The sequence below is a fragment of the Salvia miltiorrhiza genome, chromosome 4, assembly GCF_028751815.1.
Source record: "Salvia miltiorrhiza cultivar Shanhuang (shh) chromosome 4, IMPLAD_Smil_shh, whole genome shotgun sequence".
Taxonomy (NCBI): domain Eukaryota; kingdom Viridiplantae; phylum Streptophyta; class Magnoliopsida; order Lamiales; family Lamiaceae; genus Salvia; species Salvia miltiorrhiza.
The window spans coordinates 27,655,075-27,674,324 of record NC_080390.1 but is presented as its reverse complement, the minus strand read 5'-3'; the positions used below and the strand labels follow the sequence as shown (position 1 = coordinate 27,674,324).

General features: G+C 42.3%; 2 protein-coding genes across 12 annotated transcripts; one reads left to right on the top strand and one right to left on the bottom strand.

The window, feature by feature from the left end:
- Positions 1-5,614: 5,614 nt before the first annotated feature.
- On the bottom strand, positions 5,615-17,449 carry LOC131019553 (pollen-specific leucine-rich repeat extensin-like protein 1). 11 transcript variants are annotated; one of them, XM_057948125.1, is made up of 6 exons: positions 8,623-17,449; positions 8,441-8,513; positions 8,231-8,331; positions 7,484-7,604; positions 6,081-6,184; positions 5,615-5,823 (listed from the first exon to the last, which is right to left on the bottom strand). In XM_057948125.1, exon 1 carries the CDS (start codon positions 14,320-14,322, stop codon positions 12,367-12,369), a length of 1,956 nt encoding a protein of 651 aa, XP_057804108.1. In that variant the 5' UTR covers positions 14,323-17,449; the 3' UTR covers positions 5,615-5,823; positions 6,081-6,184; positions 7,484-7,604; positions 8,231-8,331; positions 8,441-8,513; positions 8,623-12,366. The 11 variants fall into 11 exon arrangements, with proteins under 11 accessions (XP_057804108.1, XP_057804112.1, XP_057804106.1 ...); XM_057948129.1 differs by having other exon boundaries at positions 8,444-8,513; XM_057948123.1 differs by having other exon boundaries at positions 8,686-17,449.
- Positions 17,450-17,452: 3 nt separating this feature from the next.
- LOC131019567 (uncharacterized) lies at positions 17,453-19,024 on the top strand. Its single transcript, XM_057948145.1, has 3 exons — positions 17,453-17,906; positions 18,112-18,282; positions 18,396-19,024. The coding sequence occupies exons 1-3, from the start codon at positions 17,691-17,693 to the stop codon at positions 18,471-18,473; spliced, it is 465 nt and encodes a 154-aa protein (XP_057804128.1). The 5' UTR covers positions 17,453-17,690; the 3' UTR covers positions 18,474-19,024.
- Positions 19,025-19,250: the final 226 nt, after the last annotated feature.

The following is a 19,250-nucleotide window of genomic DNA, read 5'->3' as shown; positions in this document are numbered from 1 at the left end:
AGGACCTATCCATTGCCTTCCAAGCATGAATCGAACCTTTTCACCGACTTCAAATGTTCTCCAGAATCGATGCTTGTGATAAGCTATCGCTATTAGATCTGCATACCCCATGTTGGTATTATAGGCTTCCAAACGGAGCTCCTCCTCACACTTATCTTTTAAGTCGGGTGGTTCCACATTAAAATGCAGAGTTCTATAACGTGGCTTCCGTCTGGGCAAACGAACCGTATGTCCAGAACCTGTGAATTTTGGGTCATCATGAAGAATTTTGTCCTGTTTGGGCAAACAGAACGTATTTCCAGAATCTGCCAATTTCGGGTGGGCATGAAGAGACTTGGTAGATTCTTTGACTTCTTCATTGTTCATCCCACGAGCATCAAGACCAGTTGCTCTTTTGATCAAGGTCGGTTCCAACTTGTCCTGCACAGATTTAGTCTCAAGATGTTCTTGGACAGAAGGGTCAGTAATGTTAGTGGCACAAACAGTTTTAACAACAAGGGGACTTTTCATGGTATCATCAATGTTGAAAGTAAACTTTTCTCCATGATAATCCAAACAAATGGTACCACTATAAACATCAATGACTGCCCTAGTGGTCCTTAAGAAAGGACGACCTAACAGAACACCGGCTGACTCTTTCGACTGCATACCACTCATTTTCACCACATAAAAGTCAGCAGGATAAACAAAATCATGCACCTTTACAAGAACATTCTCTAGAAGACCCTCAGGATGAACACGTGACCCATCAGCCAACTGAATCACCACCTTAGTAGCCACCAACTTCACACCAATTAGGTTATTATAAACAGCTAAGGGCATGACATTAATAGAAGCTCCTAGATCACACATAGCATGCTCAATCTTAGTATCACCGATGAAACATGGCAGAGAAAACATACCTGGATCCTTGCATTTGGGCGGCAACTCTTTTCGTATCACTGCTGACACGTTCTCGCCCATCACAATCTTTCCAGATTTCTTAGACTTTCCATCGATGAAGTCCTTCAAAAACTTGCTCAGATGAGGGAGTTTGAGTGCTTGGAGGAAAGGAAGATTAATCTCCAACTTTCCAAATATCTTCATGAAGTCATTGATCTCTTCCTCAGGCTTCTTCCTTGCTAACCTTTTTGGGAAAGGTACTGGTGGCACAAACTTAGGATCGCGGAGGCTCAGTATTGGTTCCTCCTTGGTCGAATCATCTTCAACACTTTCTCGTTCTGCCTCCCTTCCTTTCTGCACAGCTTCGGACTCACCGTCCTGTTTGGGCAAACGAGACATATTTCCAGATTGACCTCCAGTGAGCACTAGTTCTTCAGAATCGTTCTGTTTGGGCAAACAGTTGCTCTCGCCAGATTCGCCTTCTCGAGCTTTTTCCACTTTCTTGATTGGTGGTTCATCCAATTCTTTGCCACTTCTCAAGGTGATCAAGTTCACACTTTCCTGAGGATTCACTTGGACTTGCGATGGCAATTTGCCTTGATGGCCCTTGAGTAGATTCACGGATGTCGCGAGCTGAGACACTTGACGAGCCAACCCCTCTATCTGCACCTTTTGCTCTGCATGAGACTGTTGAAGCTGTTGCACATTGCCTTGCAAAAATTGTTGGTTGCCAATCAATTCCGCCATCATCTCCTCAAGAGATTTGCCTTGTTTTTCGGGAGGATGTTGCTGAGTTTGTGGAGCTTGATACCCCGTCCTTTGATGTGGAGGGCGGTAGTTTTGTTGCTGTGGCTGCTGCATCGTTGGTGGCTGCTTCGGCTCGGGATCTCTCCATCGAAAATTGGGATGGTTTCTCCATGGCGCATTGTGATTGTTTGAGTACTGGTCCCGTTTGGGCAAATGGGGCAGTGGCGCGTCGTAGCTGTAAAAATTGTGGGGAGAATTCGCGTGGGCTTGATATTCTCCCTCATCTCCTGTGCATTGCAGGATGGTGTGGCCTGGATTACCACATGCTCCACATGGCTTTTCTGGTGGTTGTCCAGCCATTGCGACTTTCTCCACCATAGTGCTCAACATTCTCTCCAATTTCCCCATCCTTGCTTCGAACTTCTCCTCAAAATCTGATGAACTAGCTTGAGCAGCTTTCTTGAGCTGTTGGATGCGCGGCTCCTCATACTCCCTCGTAGCTTCCACCAAGTGTTGAATTAATCTTTTGGCTTCACTCACCGTGTTTTGGGAAAATCCCCCTCCACTTGCTGAGTTCACCAAATTCTTAGTGTCAACGGTCATCCCTTGGTAGAAATACTGCAACAAGTCACCCTCAGTAAACTTGTGGTTTGGGCAACTATCCACCAATCTCCTAAATCTGGTCCAGTAAGCGCTTAAGGACTCATCATACTCCTGATTTGCACCACTGATCTCCTTCTTTAGCGCGTTCGTCTTGGTGGGAGGGAAAAAATGCTCCAGGAATAGCCTTTTCATCTCCGCCCATGTAGTGATAGAATAAGGTGGGAGACTCGCGAACCAAGAGTTCGCCTCTGCTGTCATGGTGAAGGGAAAAGCAGCTAATCTGAAGTGTTCCTCCGTTACATCAGTAGGGCGCTTCTGTACCTTGCAGATCTTGATGAATTCGCTCAGGAAATTATATGGATCTTCTCCTTTCTTCCCGTAGTACTTAGGAAGAACATTAAGCAACCCAAGCTTAATTTCTATAGCAGTAGCAGCCGCCGGCATCCGGATCGGAGTTGGGGGGTCATCAGCTTCGTGGCTGGAGAGATCGCACAGTCTCGGATCGTCAGCCATGTCACTTTCAGTACTTGCAATCGAAATCGAGTCGATTTCTTCTTCAAAGTCTGATTCTGTCTCTGAGTCGTGGTCTGTTTGGGCAAACAGAACCTCGTCAGCAGCTACAGCACCGGGCTTCTCCTCGATGAACTGCTCCGTTCGAACCGAAAGGTCGGACTGTGAACCCAGCAGATCCAGTAGCTTCCTCGCCTTCGCCTCTTTCCCTAACTTCTTCGCGGTCTTCTCAATTTCACTATCGTAAAGGAGGTTCGGCTTGGACGATCTGCTCATAAACAAATAAAATAAAATAAAAAATAGACAAAGGGAAAAGAATTAATTAACACCGCTCCCCGGCAACGGCGCCAATTTGGTGGACGTCGCCAACCACCAAATAATTCCTGCGGAATTACCAAAATAAATTAGTATAATGGTAAGCAGGGTCGATCCCACAGAAAGCAGTTAAAATTCATTCAAATCCCTAAATCTATAAAAACGGTGATGCCACCACGCCTTAATTTTAAGAGGAGTTAATTAAACTAAAAATGCAGAGTTAAATCAAATAAAATACGCTTGAAGTAAATATATGAAAAGGGTAATTCGGCTCAAATAAATCCACTCAAATTCAACTCTGATCCTCGACGCAATAATTAATCAATCCCTATCAACCAACCAGTTATAGGATACCGTGAAACGCAACGGACGTACCCCAATTCCTACTTACTGTGTCGATAAACAGCTAGAGACGTCAGACCTGCTTATTTCCCTTATTAAAATATAACCTAGCTGGAGACGCCAGACCTAGATTTAATATTCTAATAGCATTAAGATGAAGGAACCCAATTTATATCAGTTATCCTAGATAAGCTAGCAATAATTAATATACCAATTAATTCCTACTACGAATATGGTAGTTTTATCACTAATCAGCCATATTCCAATAATTACGGATTGGAGGTGCTAATTGACTGTAATCCAATTAAACTTAAGTTGGCCACACTTAAATAAAATCGAAATTATCTTTGAACCTAGGAATTAATCGGAATCAATAGGAATCAATTTTAAACCAATTAGGTCTCACAGATCATTAAATTAGAGTTTCATTATTCTCGCCGAATTAAAGAATTAGCTACTCATAACTAAACTGAGAACAAGCAAATAAATTAAAGTAAACATGAGACAAAAAAATAAATTAAATTGCGAAATAAATAAAATCAACACTGGAATTAAACTAAAAAAAAACCGTCTGCCAAAATCGATATAGCCGCCAGTCTTCAACAATCCACCAAAAGCAAAAACAACTAATTAATCTAAACTTATGAACTAACAACTAATCTGATGCGTAGGAAATAAAAATTGTTCCGAAGTCAACCTTAATTCCCTAGTCCTAAATGGCGGCTAAAACCAATAATAATAACCTAACTAATCTAAACTTGCGGATGATATCCTCAAAACTAACTAATCACCTATATATGTATCTAAAGTAGCGGCTAGGTCAAAAAGAGTTAACTAAGGGAATTAGCTCCCACAATTCACAAATAGCCGCAAACTCTAAAATGGGCTGCCAAACATTCGAACAAAAAGCCCAAAAATAATTAATCGGGTTTAATTAAAATCCAAGCAAATATTCCAAGCCCAAATCTTCTTTCATCTTCACGAATCATCCAAACTTCATCAAAATCCATGTAAAATTCGACTTCCTTCGACTTCTTCCATCCACAAGATCCATCTCCATTCTTCGCCCAATCCCTATATCCAAAATATCATAAATTATGTAAAATCATATAAAATCATGACAAAACACACACTAAACTAGGTAACTAAAATGCACACATCAGGGCCCGAGCTGCATCAGCTGCACTCTGCAGCCCATTTCGTCCGTATGACAAGAGAGGAGCAAACTTTGACAAATTCCTCAAAACAGCAAAGGACAAGTAAGTACACTAACTTTTATCTTTTACATAAAAGTTATTATAATATGAATACAAATGTAAAATATTTAAAAAAACATGTTCTGTGTAAATTGTTATGTGTAAATTGTTATGTCTGTTACTGATTTTTTACATTAATTCACAACCAACAATTACAGTTGGTTGTGAATTCAAGCTTCAAAACTTGAATTCACAACCAAAAATTACAAATCAGTATTATATTTTAGACATCAATTTCAAAACAAGAATGTTACAGATTAAGGTTGTGAATTCAAGAACTGGAATTTTTTATTGTGAAATCACAATAAAAAATTAATTCACAACCCTAAAACCATTCTAAACCTTAAATCATTAACCCTAATGTAATTCACAACAACCCCACCCCTGCAGCCAAAAAAATAAAATAATTCTATGTTTTGGTTGTGAATTCTATGCAAATTAGTTTTATGATATATTTCATTTTGCTTCAACTGAAAAATATATAAACTCTAACACATGTATACACTACGCCAAATTCGCTCATAGATAACGGATTTTATCCGTTATCTATGTGCGAAAATATCCGTAATATATAATTGTGTAATGTATGTGGATTTCATACATAACGGAGATTTAAGCGTTATCTATTCTATTATACATAACGGATTATATCCGTTATCTATAGTATTATATCCGTTATCTATTCTATTATACATAATGATTGTTTATATATATGTAACGGATTATATCCGTTATCTATAGTATTATACATAACGTTTCAAACCGTCATGAAAGTTTAATATTCACTGTTATGTACACACCTATACATAACGTTTTTTTGATATTAATAACGTTTGGTAATCCGTTATGTATAACGTTTTTTACCGTAATTAGATTTCTATTTCTCCGTTATCTATTAATTTATACATAACAGTATAAATGATAAAACCAACAATAATAATATTATATATCATCCAAAATATTTAATTTTATATTATTATCATAAAAAAGAATTCATACAAGATTTGAATATAGTCAAAATTCAACAACTGCTCTATCTATACTATTATGCCTTACAAAAATACTAAACATATTAAATATGCAACTAGCTAGCCATATGGTACAACTTTTCTTGTGAATTCACAAGCCTCTTCAGCTCAACGTACGACTCATTTAATCCACCACAAACCTGCCACAAAATCATACAAAGAGCCAACCAAGAATCACAATATAGAGCATCATGATAAACACTTAAAAAGCATATCAAAGTGATTGGTAAAATGGACAAAACCTATCAAGTTACTAAGCACTAAAAACTTCTCCATTTCACATTTTTTAGGAAAATATTACTAAGCACTAAAAGTACCCAAAATTGATGCAAGAACAAGCATATGATTTTTGGTCCAAGGTAAAACAAAATACCAACATAATAGTGACCTTACATACCTCAAGATGCACTCGGAAATAATGCAAGTCTCCTCCAATTATCCTAAATGGCTCCCCATCTCTCCAAAACATGTCTCTGCAATCTCAAACTTATGTGTGTATCCCTATCACAATATTGCATCATTATGTTAAATGCAAGCAGTGCTCGAAACGCCTTAAATCACAACAAAAACCAAATGCATCAACCAAACTAAAAGCCCATTTTCATCATCATTACAGCTCATTTTCTACTTCATTATCCACAAACTAGAGATACAAGCAAAAAAGGCAGTGAACACAAAACCATGTACAAATTTCTACAAATTAGACGGCAAGCTGAGTAATCCTCATAATCACAATTCCCCTCACATCAAGGAAGACACTAAACAAGCTAGTCACACAACCATCCAATTCAACCAATGGGCAATAAATCACTCACTCATCCATATCTTCCAAACAATTAATAGAATGAGAAAATTTTCGATTGAGAACTACCATAAAGCAATCAAGCAGTAGGTTCCCAAATTTTCGATTGAGAACTACCATAAAGCAATCAACATTTAGATCCCCAAATTTTACATCATTTCAAGTTCACATGATAAAAATTTAATTTACAAGAGATAAAGATAAAAAAAAAGTAGGAAAAAAATTATCCCTTCGTTTCTTCCTCATTCTTGGTATTCTAGAATCCAACTAGTTGACCAACTTTCTCCAACTTAATTCCCATTATTATCTAACTAAAGGAATTTCAAAAACTAATTTAACATATAATACTCTTATTGCCTACAGAATAATTAAACACTCAAACATCAAATCTATTCCATCAAAATCAAATAACCATCTAGCCTAGTTTTTTTTTTTTTTTTTTAAGGTAATCATAGGATGAGAGAAAACAACAATTTGGACAAGGGTCCAAAATCTGGATGAATACTTCCAACTCTTCACTAGTCAGATTCAAGCAAACTCTCTTCTTCACATGATACCCAACTTCGAATACTAAACACAGTAATATACATGTAAGAAGTAGGATATTGAGAGAAACTAAGCAAATGGCCATCCTAAAGAAACGAATGCAGACGAAGTCATTCTAAGAGAACTACAAGAAGGCAGCCCCTTTCACCACAAGAACACTATTCAAAATTTGAAGCAAATCCCCAAAAATGTAACATAGATTCACTTTAACATACATGTAAAAGCACTACAAGAACTAGAAGAAGGCAGCCCCTTTAACATAAAAGAACTAGAAGAAGCAAATCCACAAAAACTACAAGAAGGCAGCCCCTTTAACATACATGTAATATTTTTTTCAACTGTGACAAAGATGTTATTTCTGCCCCAAAAATCAAACTCGATTGTGTCTTTTTGATAGTGAAAATAATACTACAGAAAAAGCACAAACACTAGGACTAGGTTAGATATCCCACCTTTATTCGTTTGTATTACTCTGATATTGTCTCGCAGCTCTTCAATTTTCTTGATCTTAGATCTATCCCCACCAAATATCTTCGATGAAGCTGCTTCAAGCTTTTTGATAACAACACAATTCTGATTATAGATCCAAAATTAATACCTGATCCAGCAATCCAAAAAAGCCCTACAGGTTGCTGCTATAGCTAGAGTGGGAGTTACTTCATTAAATCTAGCTCCATATTTCCATGCAAAAAAACTAGGAATCTTGGATTAGGATATGCTATTTACAAAGACAATATTTTTGGTTGAATGAAGCATCAATTTCAAAGTAATAGTTCCATACGTGCAAGCATGAACCATAGGCAGCCTTAGCTTTCAATACTCAACAAGCAAGCTAGCTCTTACGTCACAATAACCATTTTTATATATATACACATATATATACAATCTCTCGCTCTCTCTCTCCCATAAACAAATTTCAAGAGGGTAAGACAAAATATAATACAAAAATCTGCCAGTTTTAGCCAAATATATCTGAGGTTGAGCAGTATTTTATTAAGATGAATATGTTTAGAAATGAAGAGTCAAAGGAATCTGGGCTTAATGACTATTCCAAGGACAGAGATAGTCGTTTCTGAAATTGTGACAAATCACTTAGCACCTCAGTTCCACAAACATAGTAAATAATAAAAAAACACAAATACACATATAAATATATGCATATAGATAAAGAGATAGCAGATGAGAAATGAAGAATGAACCTTTCAACTGGAACTTGAATTTCAAGTTGCTCACCACCACTAGCAGCCTGAACAGTGCTGAATCCTCGAGCAACAAGTGAGGGTGAACCTCCAGCATCAGCCTAACAATACACGATCAGTTTCAAATTTAGGTCTTAGAGCACAGGAATACAAGACATGATTTCATTGTGAGCATCCACCATGCCTAATATTCAATTAAGCAAAGCTTACCACCTAAGAAAACTGTCATAACAATTCGGACCCGGAGCAATCAAGAATTCAGAATCCCCCGCGAATTCAATAACTACAGTGCAAGAAGCAATTGAATTAAGTCGGACTACAAGAATCAATCAACTGCAACACCCCGTTCTCCGAAGAAGAGAACTAGAACTTACTAAGTATGCATAACTTACAAAATTGCTCGAGAATTTAAAAATTCGAACCCAGAGTAGAGAAGTGCAGAGTTCAGGACTTACTGGAGTTGGAGAGAACTGTCGTTACCGGAGCAATTTAGAACCCTAGAAAGATAAAGTTATGCCCAATTTGTGCATATTATCTGAGAGAGAGAGGGTCGCTGCCATTAAAATCGGAGTATTTCAGTGCGAGGGAGGTGACTACCGGTGGAAGCGGTGGAGGTGGCGACAAACGACCTAGGGTTCTGAATTTGGGGAAAAAAGAGAGGAGCTCGAGATAGGTCGTGAGGGGAAAGTTGGCTTTCCTGAGAGGCTTCGATGACAGGCCACCTGCGACAACCTAGGGTTCGAAGCTGGGACTTGGTTCGATCCGGGTCGCCGAAGCGTGCGCCGCGCTGGAGTTGGTGAAGGAGGCGTCGATCCGGGTCGCCGAAGTGTGCGCCGCGCTGGAGCATCGGCATGGTTCGAAGTCGGGACTTGGTGGAGAATCGGGGCGAACAGAGTTGGTATATGGCAGAGGGGTCGATTTGGGGAAGAAGAAGGCGGATGGGGGGAGGAGAGGCGAAGAAGAAGGCGGATGGAGAAGAAGGCGGATGGAGAAGAAGAATTGCAGAAGCCCTGTTTTTCTTTAAGTTTTTGGGGAAAGTGGTGGTGTCGAAGCCAATTTGGGGAAGAAGAAGCCAATTTTTTGATTTTTTTTTTCTTTTAATTTTTAAAATTCTATAAAAAGATGCTCATAGATAACGGTCGGCTTAACGGTTTTGTAATACCGTTATGTATGTATCTAATAGATAACGCACAAATATAACGGAATAACTCAAACCGTTATCTAAACGTATGGACAACACTACATAGATAACGGTTTTTTGTCAAAACCGTTATCTATTCTAAAAATGCGCTCATACATAACGGTTTTTTCAAAAAACCGTTATGTATGAGGTGTTATGTATGTGCATTTTTGTAGTAGTGATAATGTATAATGTAGGCGAAATGTTGGTTTGCCAATGGCTGTGACGTCTGCCTTCTTCAAGATCATGGCAGATCCCAAAAAGAAAATGGAAAACATCCATATCGATTCCTACTTGGCTGTATTGTACACGTCCCCAGAGATGGCTGGCATAATTAAATTCAAAAGACGAGTGACGATCACTTCTACAACTTTCATGGTAAGTGGTGAAACGAGAAACCAACACCTAAACTAAAAAGCAGTAAACGACACGGATTTACGTGGTTCGGTCGAGAAGACCTACGTCCACGGGGGTTTTGGGGGTTTTTTACTATAATCGAGAGAGTATTACATTTTACAAGAGATGAATGAGTAAAAAATGAGATCCCCCCCCCTCTAACCTACTACTAAGTCTCTATTTATAAGCATGTGAATAAGCCTTAGGGCCTCAAGCCCATTCCCTAAGATAATTGGGCTTAAGCCCCTTTAATACATTGAAGGGTAAGATAGTAATTTCGGTTTTACGCGGGAGACCTCCTCGCGCTTTTAGTGACTCCTCTGGTGAAAATGTCTTCTCTGGCGATGTTGACGTCTCTGGCGGAGGTGACTCCTCTGGTAAGCACGACTCCTCTGGCGAGGATGACCTCTCTGGCAAATACGCCTCCTCTGGCGAGGATGACTTCTCTGGCAGATACGCCTCCTCTGGCGAGGATGACTTCTCTGGTTTACACCATTTCCCTACTATGCACATATCACTCCTCATCAACCACTCCCCCCTAGTCTGGTTGAACCGGGTATTCTTCGTGTTCAACCAGCGAAGTATCGTTAAAGCCAACGCTGTGCTGTTTTCCTTAATCCCTGCAAATCATGAAGACATAAGAGTTTTAATATTATAAGAAAGCAAAGATAAACATTTTTCCCTTGACTTTGGAATTGTAGTTCCAAGTTAGATTTCCTTCTTGTTTGTTGAATGTTGACAAAGATAAATAATTTCCATTTCTTTGGGCGCATAAGAAAACCAGCGCTGAGAATACCCCATATTGAATACTTTGCATAGATAAGCAATATGAATGCTTTGTGTTAGATAAATCAGAAGACCGTTGCAAGAATACCCGAATAACATAGGAAAACCCATGTTGAAGTGAGAAATATGATACTCTGATCATGTGAGAAAACCCGTCATAAATATTTATCGAGTCTGAACAATATACCCTGTTGTTGAGCGCGTAAGAAATCCAGCGCGTGAGAAGGCCAATAGATAACAGTGGCACGCCCAAGAGGCGGCTTATTCCTCGCTGAGCAGCGATTAGAATAGATCAAAACAGCCCATAGAGCAGAGACGCAAAATAGTGTAGCCCGTAGAGTAGAACAGAGAAATACCCAACACGATCAGAGCAGAAAAATGTTTATCAGCTCAGAGAACTGCCCGTCAGAACAGAGAAATACATATCAGATCAGAGAAATCCCCGTCAGAACAGCCCGGTCAGAGCAGAAAAATACATATCAGATCAGAGAAATTCCCATCAGAACAGCCCGGTCAGAGCAGAGAAATACATCAGCCCGGTCAGAGCAGAGAAGTACCCCAGCCCGGTCAGAGCAGAGAAGTACCCCAGCCCGATCAGAGCAGAGAAATACATATCAGAGCGGCCCGGTCAAAGCAGAGAAATACCCCAGCCCGGTTAGAGCATATAAATACCCTTTCAGAGCAGAGAAATGCCTTCAGAGCAGCCCGATCAGAGCAGAGAAATACCCTTTCAGAGCAGAGAAATACCTTCAGAGCAGCCCGATCAGAGCAGAGAAATGCCCCTCAGAGCAGAGAAATGCCTTCAGAGCAGCCCGATCAGAGCAGAGAAATACTCTTTCAGAGCAGAGAAATACCTTCGGAGCAGCCCGATCAGAGCAGAGAAATACCCTTTCAGAGCAGAGAAATACCTTCAGAGCAGCCCGATCAGAGCAGAGAAATGTCCCTCAGAGCAGAGAAATGCCTTCAGAGCAGCCCGATCAGAGCAGAGAAATACCCTTTCAGAGCAGAGAAATACCTTCAGAGCAGCCCGATCAGAGCAGAGAAATGCCCCTCAAAGCAGAGAAATGCCTTCAGAGCAGCCCGATCAGAGCAGAGAAATACCCTTTCAGAGCAGAGAAATACCTTCAGAGCAGCCCGATCAGAGTAGAGAAATACCCTTTCAGAGCAGAGAAATACCCTCAGAGCAGAGAAATGTCCCTCAGAGCAGCCCGGTCAGAGCATAGACATGCCCTTTCAGAGCAGAACATTAAAGTCATGGCGGAGCATTGAAATCCCGACAGAGGATTGAAATCCCGGTAGAGCATTGAAATCCCGATAGAGGATTGAGATCCCGGAAGAGCATTGAAATCCCGACAGAGGATTGAGATCCCGGTAGAGCATTGAAATCCCGACAGAGGATTGAAATCCCGGAAGAGCATTGAAATCCCGACAAAGGATTGAGATCCCGGTAGAGCATTGAAATCCCGACAGAGGATTGAAATCCCGGAAGAGCATTGAAATCCCGACAAAGGATTGAGATCCCGGTAGAGCATTAAAATCCCGACAGAGGATTGAAATCCCGGAAGAGCATTGAAATCACGGATGGTGGCTGAGCATTGAGATCACGGACGGTGGCTGAGCATTGGGATCACGGACGGTGGCTGAGCATTGAGATCACGGACGGTGGCTGAGCATTGGGATCACTGCAGAGCAGTGAAATCACAGTAGGGCAGTGAAATCACGGCAAAGCAGTGAAATCATGGTAGAGCAGTGAAATCACGGCAGAGTGGTGAAATCACAGTAGAGCAGTGAAATCACGGCAGAGCAGTGAGATCACGGTGGAGTATTCCTCAGCTGCTTCCCTCCTTTGTATGCATTCCTTTGCTGCTTCCCTCCTTTGCTGCTTCCCATCCAAGCTTGAACACTCTGCGCGGAGCATGGAAGACCCGGGGGGGTGCAACCAACTTTCGCGGCTTACGATTGAAATAACACCCTGCACGGAGCATGGAAAACCCGGGGGGTGTGACCAACTTTCGTGGCTTACGGTTAAAGCAACCTCTGCGCGGAGCATGGAAAACCCGGGGGGTGCAACCAACTTTCGCGGCTTATGATTAAGTACTATCTCTGCGCGGAGCATGGAGGGCCCGGGTGGCGCAACCAACTTTCGCGGCTTACGATTGACAGGAACACCCTGCACGGAGCATGGAGGACCCGGGGGGTGCCACCAACTTTCGTGGCTTACGGTTAAAGCAACCTCTGCGCGGAGCATGGAAAACCCGGGGGGTGCAACCAACTTTCGCGGCTTATGATTAAGTGCTATCTCTGCGCGGAGCATGGAGGGCCCGGGTGGCGCAACCAACTTTCGCGGCTTACGATTGACAGGAACACCCTGCACGGAGCATGGAGGACCCGGGGGGTGCCACCAACTTTCGTGGCTTACGGTTAAAGCAACCTCTGCGCGGAGCATGGAAAACCCGGGGGGTGCAACCAACTTTCGCGGCTTATGATTAAGTGCTATCTCTGCGCGGAGCATGGAGGGCCCGGGTGGCGCAACCAACTTTCGCGGCTTACGATTGACAGGAACACCCTGCACGGAGCATGGAGGACCTGGGGGGTGCCACCAACTTTCGTGGCTTACGGTTAAAGCAACCTCTGCGCGGAGCATGGAAAACCCGGGGGGTGCAACCAACTTTCGCGGCTTATGATTAAGTGCTATCTCTGCGCGGAGCATGGAGGGCCCGGGTGGCGCAACCAACTTTCGCGGCTTACGATTGACAGGAACACCCTGCACGGAGCATGGAGGACCCGGGGGGTGCCACCAACTTTCGTGGCTTACGGTTAAAGCAACCTCTGCGCGGAGCATGGAAAACCCGGGGGGTGCAACCAACTTTCGCGGCTTATGATTAAGTGCTATCTCTGCGCGGAGCATGGAGGGCCCGGGTGGCGCAACCAACTTTCGCGGCTTACGATTGACAGGAACACCCTGCACGGAGCATGGAAGGCCCGGATGGTGCCACCAACTTTCGTGGCTTACGGTTAAAGCAACCTCTGCGCGGAGCATGGAAAACCCGGGGGGTGCAACCAACTTTCGCGGCTTATGATTAAGTGCTATCTCTGCGCGGAGCATGGAGGGCCCGGGTGGCGCAACCAACTTTCGCGGCTTACGATTGACAGGAACACCCTGCACGGAGCATGGAGGACCTGGGGGGTGCCACCAACTTTCGTGGCTTACGGTTAAAGCAACCTCTGCGCGGAGCATGGAAAACCCGGGGGGTGCAACCAACTTTCGCGGCTTATGATTAAGTGCTATCTCTGCGCGTAGCATGGAGGGCCCGGGTGGCGCAACCAACTTTCGCGGCTTACGATTGACAGGAACACCCTGCACGGAGCATGGAGGACCTGGGGGGTGCCACCAACTTTCGTGGCTTACGGTTAAAGCAACCTCTGCGCGGAGCATGGAAAACCCGGGGGGTGCAACCAACTTTCGCGGCTTATGATTAAGTGCTATCTCTGCGCGGAGCATGGAGGGCCCGGGTGGCGCAACCAACTTTCGCGGCTTACGATTGTCAGGAACCTCTGCGCGGAGCATGGAAGGCCCGGATGGCACGACCAACTTTCGCGGCTTACGATTGTCAGGAACCTCTGCGCGGAGCATGGAAGGCCCGGATGGCACGACCAACTTTCGCGGCTTACGATTGTCAGGGACCTCTCTGTTCTGGTTGGGTGTGACCCCTCTGCTCTGGTGAAGCATGATCCCTCTGTTTTTCCCTTGACTTGCTGAGAAGCAATTTTTGAATTTGAAAATTGGGGACTACGGGTATACACCCTACTCCCCCCTCTGGTGACATGTGCAATGCCCTGCATGAACATGTTAAGTGTGTGTGTGTGTTTGGTGCTCATGCTTGTGATGATTGTGAGAGAGTTAGCATAACTACAGTTCCCAAGTAACATAATTCAAGTTGCAGTTCAAGCCCTAGCATATATGCAGAAGGTGTGCAGCTTCCAAGACATAATTATTATTGCATAAATCCCAGCATAGATCATATAAGTCATGGTTTTGCCCAAGTAAGGAAGTAGAATATTTCCCAAATCCCTATCCTACTTACATGTTCCCATAAAAATACCCTAAAAACATAATTTTGCCTAGTAATAAAGCATAATACTCCCCCATCATGCTCACATGCTTCCACGAGATAAAGTTCAGCGAAGTACCTGAATTACCACTTACAAGTGGTTTACCGTTTTCACGTTATGGCGGTTCCCATATTTTGTTCAAAGCTTTCCCCAATTTAATTTCCCTGTGCTACAAGATCTCTTAGGCACAGATATTAGTATAAATATGAAAGCCCCTTTAAGACAGGGCTGCAAAGAGAATTCGAACCCTAGATTATATAATCCATTGCCACAACTTGATTCCCATATTCATATACCGATGAATTCATTCAAATTTTCAAATCCCATCAAAGATCATATAAATCATGATTTTTTCTAAGTGACAAAGAATAATATATCCCAATCAAGTTCACATGTTTTGACAAGATCCTGCAATGATAAAGTATAGTTCTGCGAAGTACCTGAATCCCCACTAGTTAGTGGGTTACCTTTCTATGTTATGATGTTTATCATATTTGTACAAGTCTTTCCCAAAATCTGTGTTTCCCGTCAGAGCAGCCCGTCTGAGCAGAGAAATACCAGTCAGAGCACCCGGCAGAGCACTCGCCAGAGCAGAGAAACACCCGTCAGAGCACCCGGCAGGGCAGAGGAATGCCCGTCACCCGTCAGAGCAGAGGAATGCCCGTCACCCGTCAGGGCAGAGGAATGTCCGTCACCCGTCAGGGCAGAGGAATGCCCGTCACCCGTCAGAGCAGAGGAATGCCCGTCACCCGTCAGGACAGAGGAATGCCCGTCACCCGTCAGGGCAGAGGAATGCCCGTCACCCGTCAGAGCAGAGGAATGCCCGTCACCTCGTCAGGGCAGAGGAATGCCCGTCACCCGTCAGAGCAGAGGAATGCCCGTCACCTCGTCAGAGCAGAGGAATACCTATCAGATCAGAGAAATTCCCAAAAAATCACAACAGATATAAGATAAGGCCAATTTAGTCTGCGAACAGAGAGATCTATTGCAAATAAAATATCTACAGCACAATTTCAAAACCGGATTTATGAACTGGGAAACGCTGCTCGAGTTTAGTATGAACGGCTGATTCTAGGCCTCTACTTGATTACATATTTGTACTCACTTACACACAATGAAGAATTTATGTTTTTCATTAAAGCTATCAAAATAATTAAGCATAAATGGACATCAAGCCAATCAAGAATCGATCATGCCAGATTTGATCAACACCTCACAGTTGACTTTGAAAAGCAAACAATACATAAGCTATTAGAAAATCATTCATGCCCCTTCCAAAACTTCTTGGCTCAAAAACGGTCTTATGCCAATTGAAATGATCAACATAACAAGAGTGGAGATCAATTAAAAGGATCAATTAGACAACGAATCAGGCCACACGCTCTGCATCATTTTTCTTGGATTGACAACTAACCAACTCACATATTTCACCAAGATATGGGTGCTCGCCCCAATCTGACTTTCATACTATTGCAACCATGCTAAAAGATAATCAATACGCATAATAATAATTGTTTAGAGGGTCAAATCCTTTTCCATATTCCACAGTATACACCATATGCTACAAACTTGATTAGCGAATTGCCAAGTTGATGTCATCTCAAACAATTTCAGGCTCAGTTAAGCGTGTTCCAATATTCTAAAGTTTGCTCGCATCAACAGACCATAGTTGATAATAAAAATCACTTTAATGCACATATCACACCACGATCATACAATGAGATATAGATACATCTTTGACTTTTTTATAGCTAGCTGTTTTATTTGAAGCATCAAACATTTTATTGCATATAGAAGATTGGACTTAGCTTTTGTTGGAGGGTCAAGTGCCCTGTTTAGTCGAGCTCTTGGGGAAACGAAGACGGTGAGCTCTTGCAGACTCGTCGGAACCCGAGCATAGTAGCAACGGCAGTCCAAGTACAGTGGCGAACTCGGAGATGGAGGCGAGTTTCAGGTGGCGCCCGCCGGCTCTTCAGTGGTGGCGGCGGAGTTGGGATGTAGATTTGTGGGTCGCTAGAGTGAACAACAGCTATGAATCGAGAAAGAAACTCGATGACCTCAGTGGTAGAATCGATGAAGATGAACTCCCTGCCCAGAATCCCGATTCCCCTTTTCTCTTCTCGACGAGCCAGATTGAGCAGCAACTACGCATCCCTTCGATTGTTAAGGATGAATGGAATCTGGTAATGGCGATGGTGCGCGACGTGTAGGTGAACCAGCGGTGACCGATGGCGACCGGCGACCAGCGCGATGACGGCGCACGATTGGTACTCCTGTTAAACCCTAACACCCAAATGCAGTCGAGCTCCCTTATTTTCTGTCAAATGTCTCCTCTACTCTTGAGTTTTATTGGAACTGTATCTCCCAAAAATCAGATCCCCTAACCAGGGGACTCCTCCGGCGATTTGATCGGTAATGGTCAAGATTGTCCGGATTGCCCAGATTTTCTAGCCTCGATGAACAGTAACCCACATCCCTAATTTCCCCAATTTCTCTCCAATGAACAGTAATCTGATTCCCCAATTTTCTCAATTTTTTTCTCGATGAACAGTAACCCCAATTCCCCAATTTCTTCGATGAACAGTACCCGATGAACAGTACTCGATGAATAATGAATCTCACGCCTTAGCTCGATTTTCCCACAGACGGCGCCAGTTGGTGAAACGAGAAACCAACACCTAAACTAGAAAGCAGTAAACGACACGGATTTACGTGGTTCGGTCGAGAAGACCTACGTCCACGGGGGTTTTTTACTATAATCGAGAGAGTATTACATTTTACAAGAGATGAATGAGTAAAAAATGAGATCCCCCTCTAACCTACTATTAAGTCTCTATTTATAAGCATGTGAATAAGCCTTAGGGCCTCAAGCCCATTCCCTAAGATAATTGGGCTTAAGCCCCTTTAATACATTGAAGGGTAAGATAGTAATTTCGGTTTTACGCGGGAGACCTCCTCGCGCTTTTAGTGACTCCTCTGGTGAAAATGTCTTCTCTGGCGAGGGCGTCTTCTCTGGCGATGTTGACGTCTCTGGCGGAGGTGACTCCTCTGGTAAGCACGACTCCTCTGGCGAGGATGACCTCTCTGGCAAATACGCCTCCTCTGGCGAGGATGACTTCTCTGGCAGATACGCCTCCTCTGGCGAGGATGACTTCTCTGGTTTACACCATTTCCCTACTATGCACATATCACTCCTCATCAGTAAGTAAATCTGTTTGCTTAAAAAAAATCATAATCAAAGGATTTTAACTATTGTAGGTTGTGAATTAGTTGTTAGAAATTATATTTTGGTTGTGAATTCATGCTTGAAAGGATGAATTCACAACAACAAGTAGAATTGGTTATGAATATTATATTCAATTCCATACTTGAAGTAAAACTAAGAAAAAACGCTATACTTATACAGGCTGCTGTCTTCCAAACATGGGTAAAGTACAAAAGTGAAGAAGAGACACCAGAGTCAAGTTCACAAAATAAACTTCACATTAATACGGAAGACTTATTTGAACTGTCGCAGTTTGTCATTGGAGAGCAGCCGTCGTGGGGCCATATTAAACTATGGCAGGATTATGATAAGGTAAAAATCACTAATTATGTATTAAAAATTTAAAGTATTAGAAAAATCACAACCAAAGAAAATATTGGTTGGGAATTCACAACCTACTATTGCTTTTGGTTCTGAATTTGTAGGTTATTGCAGTGGTGAACATTGCAAATCACTGGATCACCTTATGCATTAATCTGGTAGAAGCATCGATCACAGTTTAGGACTCCCAGCAGCACATCTTCACAGCAAATGACTATGTACTAAGCACACAGAACATCGTGCCATTGTCTAGATTGCTTCCATACGTACTGAAATATACAGGTTTCTACGATGCAAGACCAGAGCTCGAAGAATCTATGAAGCAATGGAAGATAGAGCATCCTAAGGAAAGCAACTTGTACGAGCAAAAAGATGATATAAACTGCGAACCATTTGCAGTAAAGTTTGTGGAGGCAATTCTGACAGGGCGCTGGGAAGATGGCTTCAGTGGGAACAGTTTGAAGAAGTGCAGAAATCACATGGCGACGACAGTTTATGCATTCAGTACCAGTTATGACGAGTGAGAAAACAAGAATTTGAAAATTTTAATGGTGGTTGGTTTAGAAACTTAAAACTGATTATGTTTGATGCTTGGGATAATAACTTTGGTTTGTGGTGGTTTGACTGTTTTAATACTTTTGCTAGCTAGTGTGAATGGTTAGGTGATGAATGTTTTAATACTTTGGGTTGTGGTAGTTATGATGAATGTTTTAGTTAAATGCTATTTTGTTTTCGTTACTGTTTTATTTAATTTTGTTATATATGCACAATCGACAACTATTGTTGGTTGTGAATTCATGTCATAAAGCTAGAATTCACAATCAACAATTGTCGTTGGTTGTGAATTCCACTTAATATCTTAATTCACAACTAGCAAATTTTTATGGTTGTGAATTCGAACTTGAAAGCTCAAATTCTCAACAAAAGGCTAGTGTTGGTTGTGAATACGAGATTAAAGG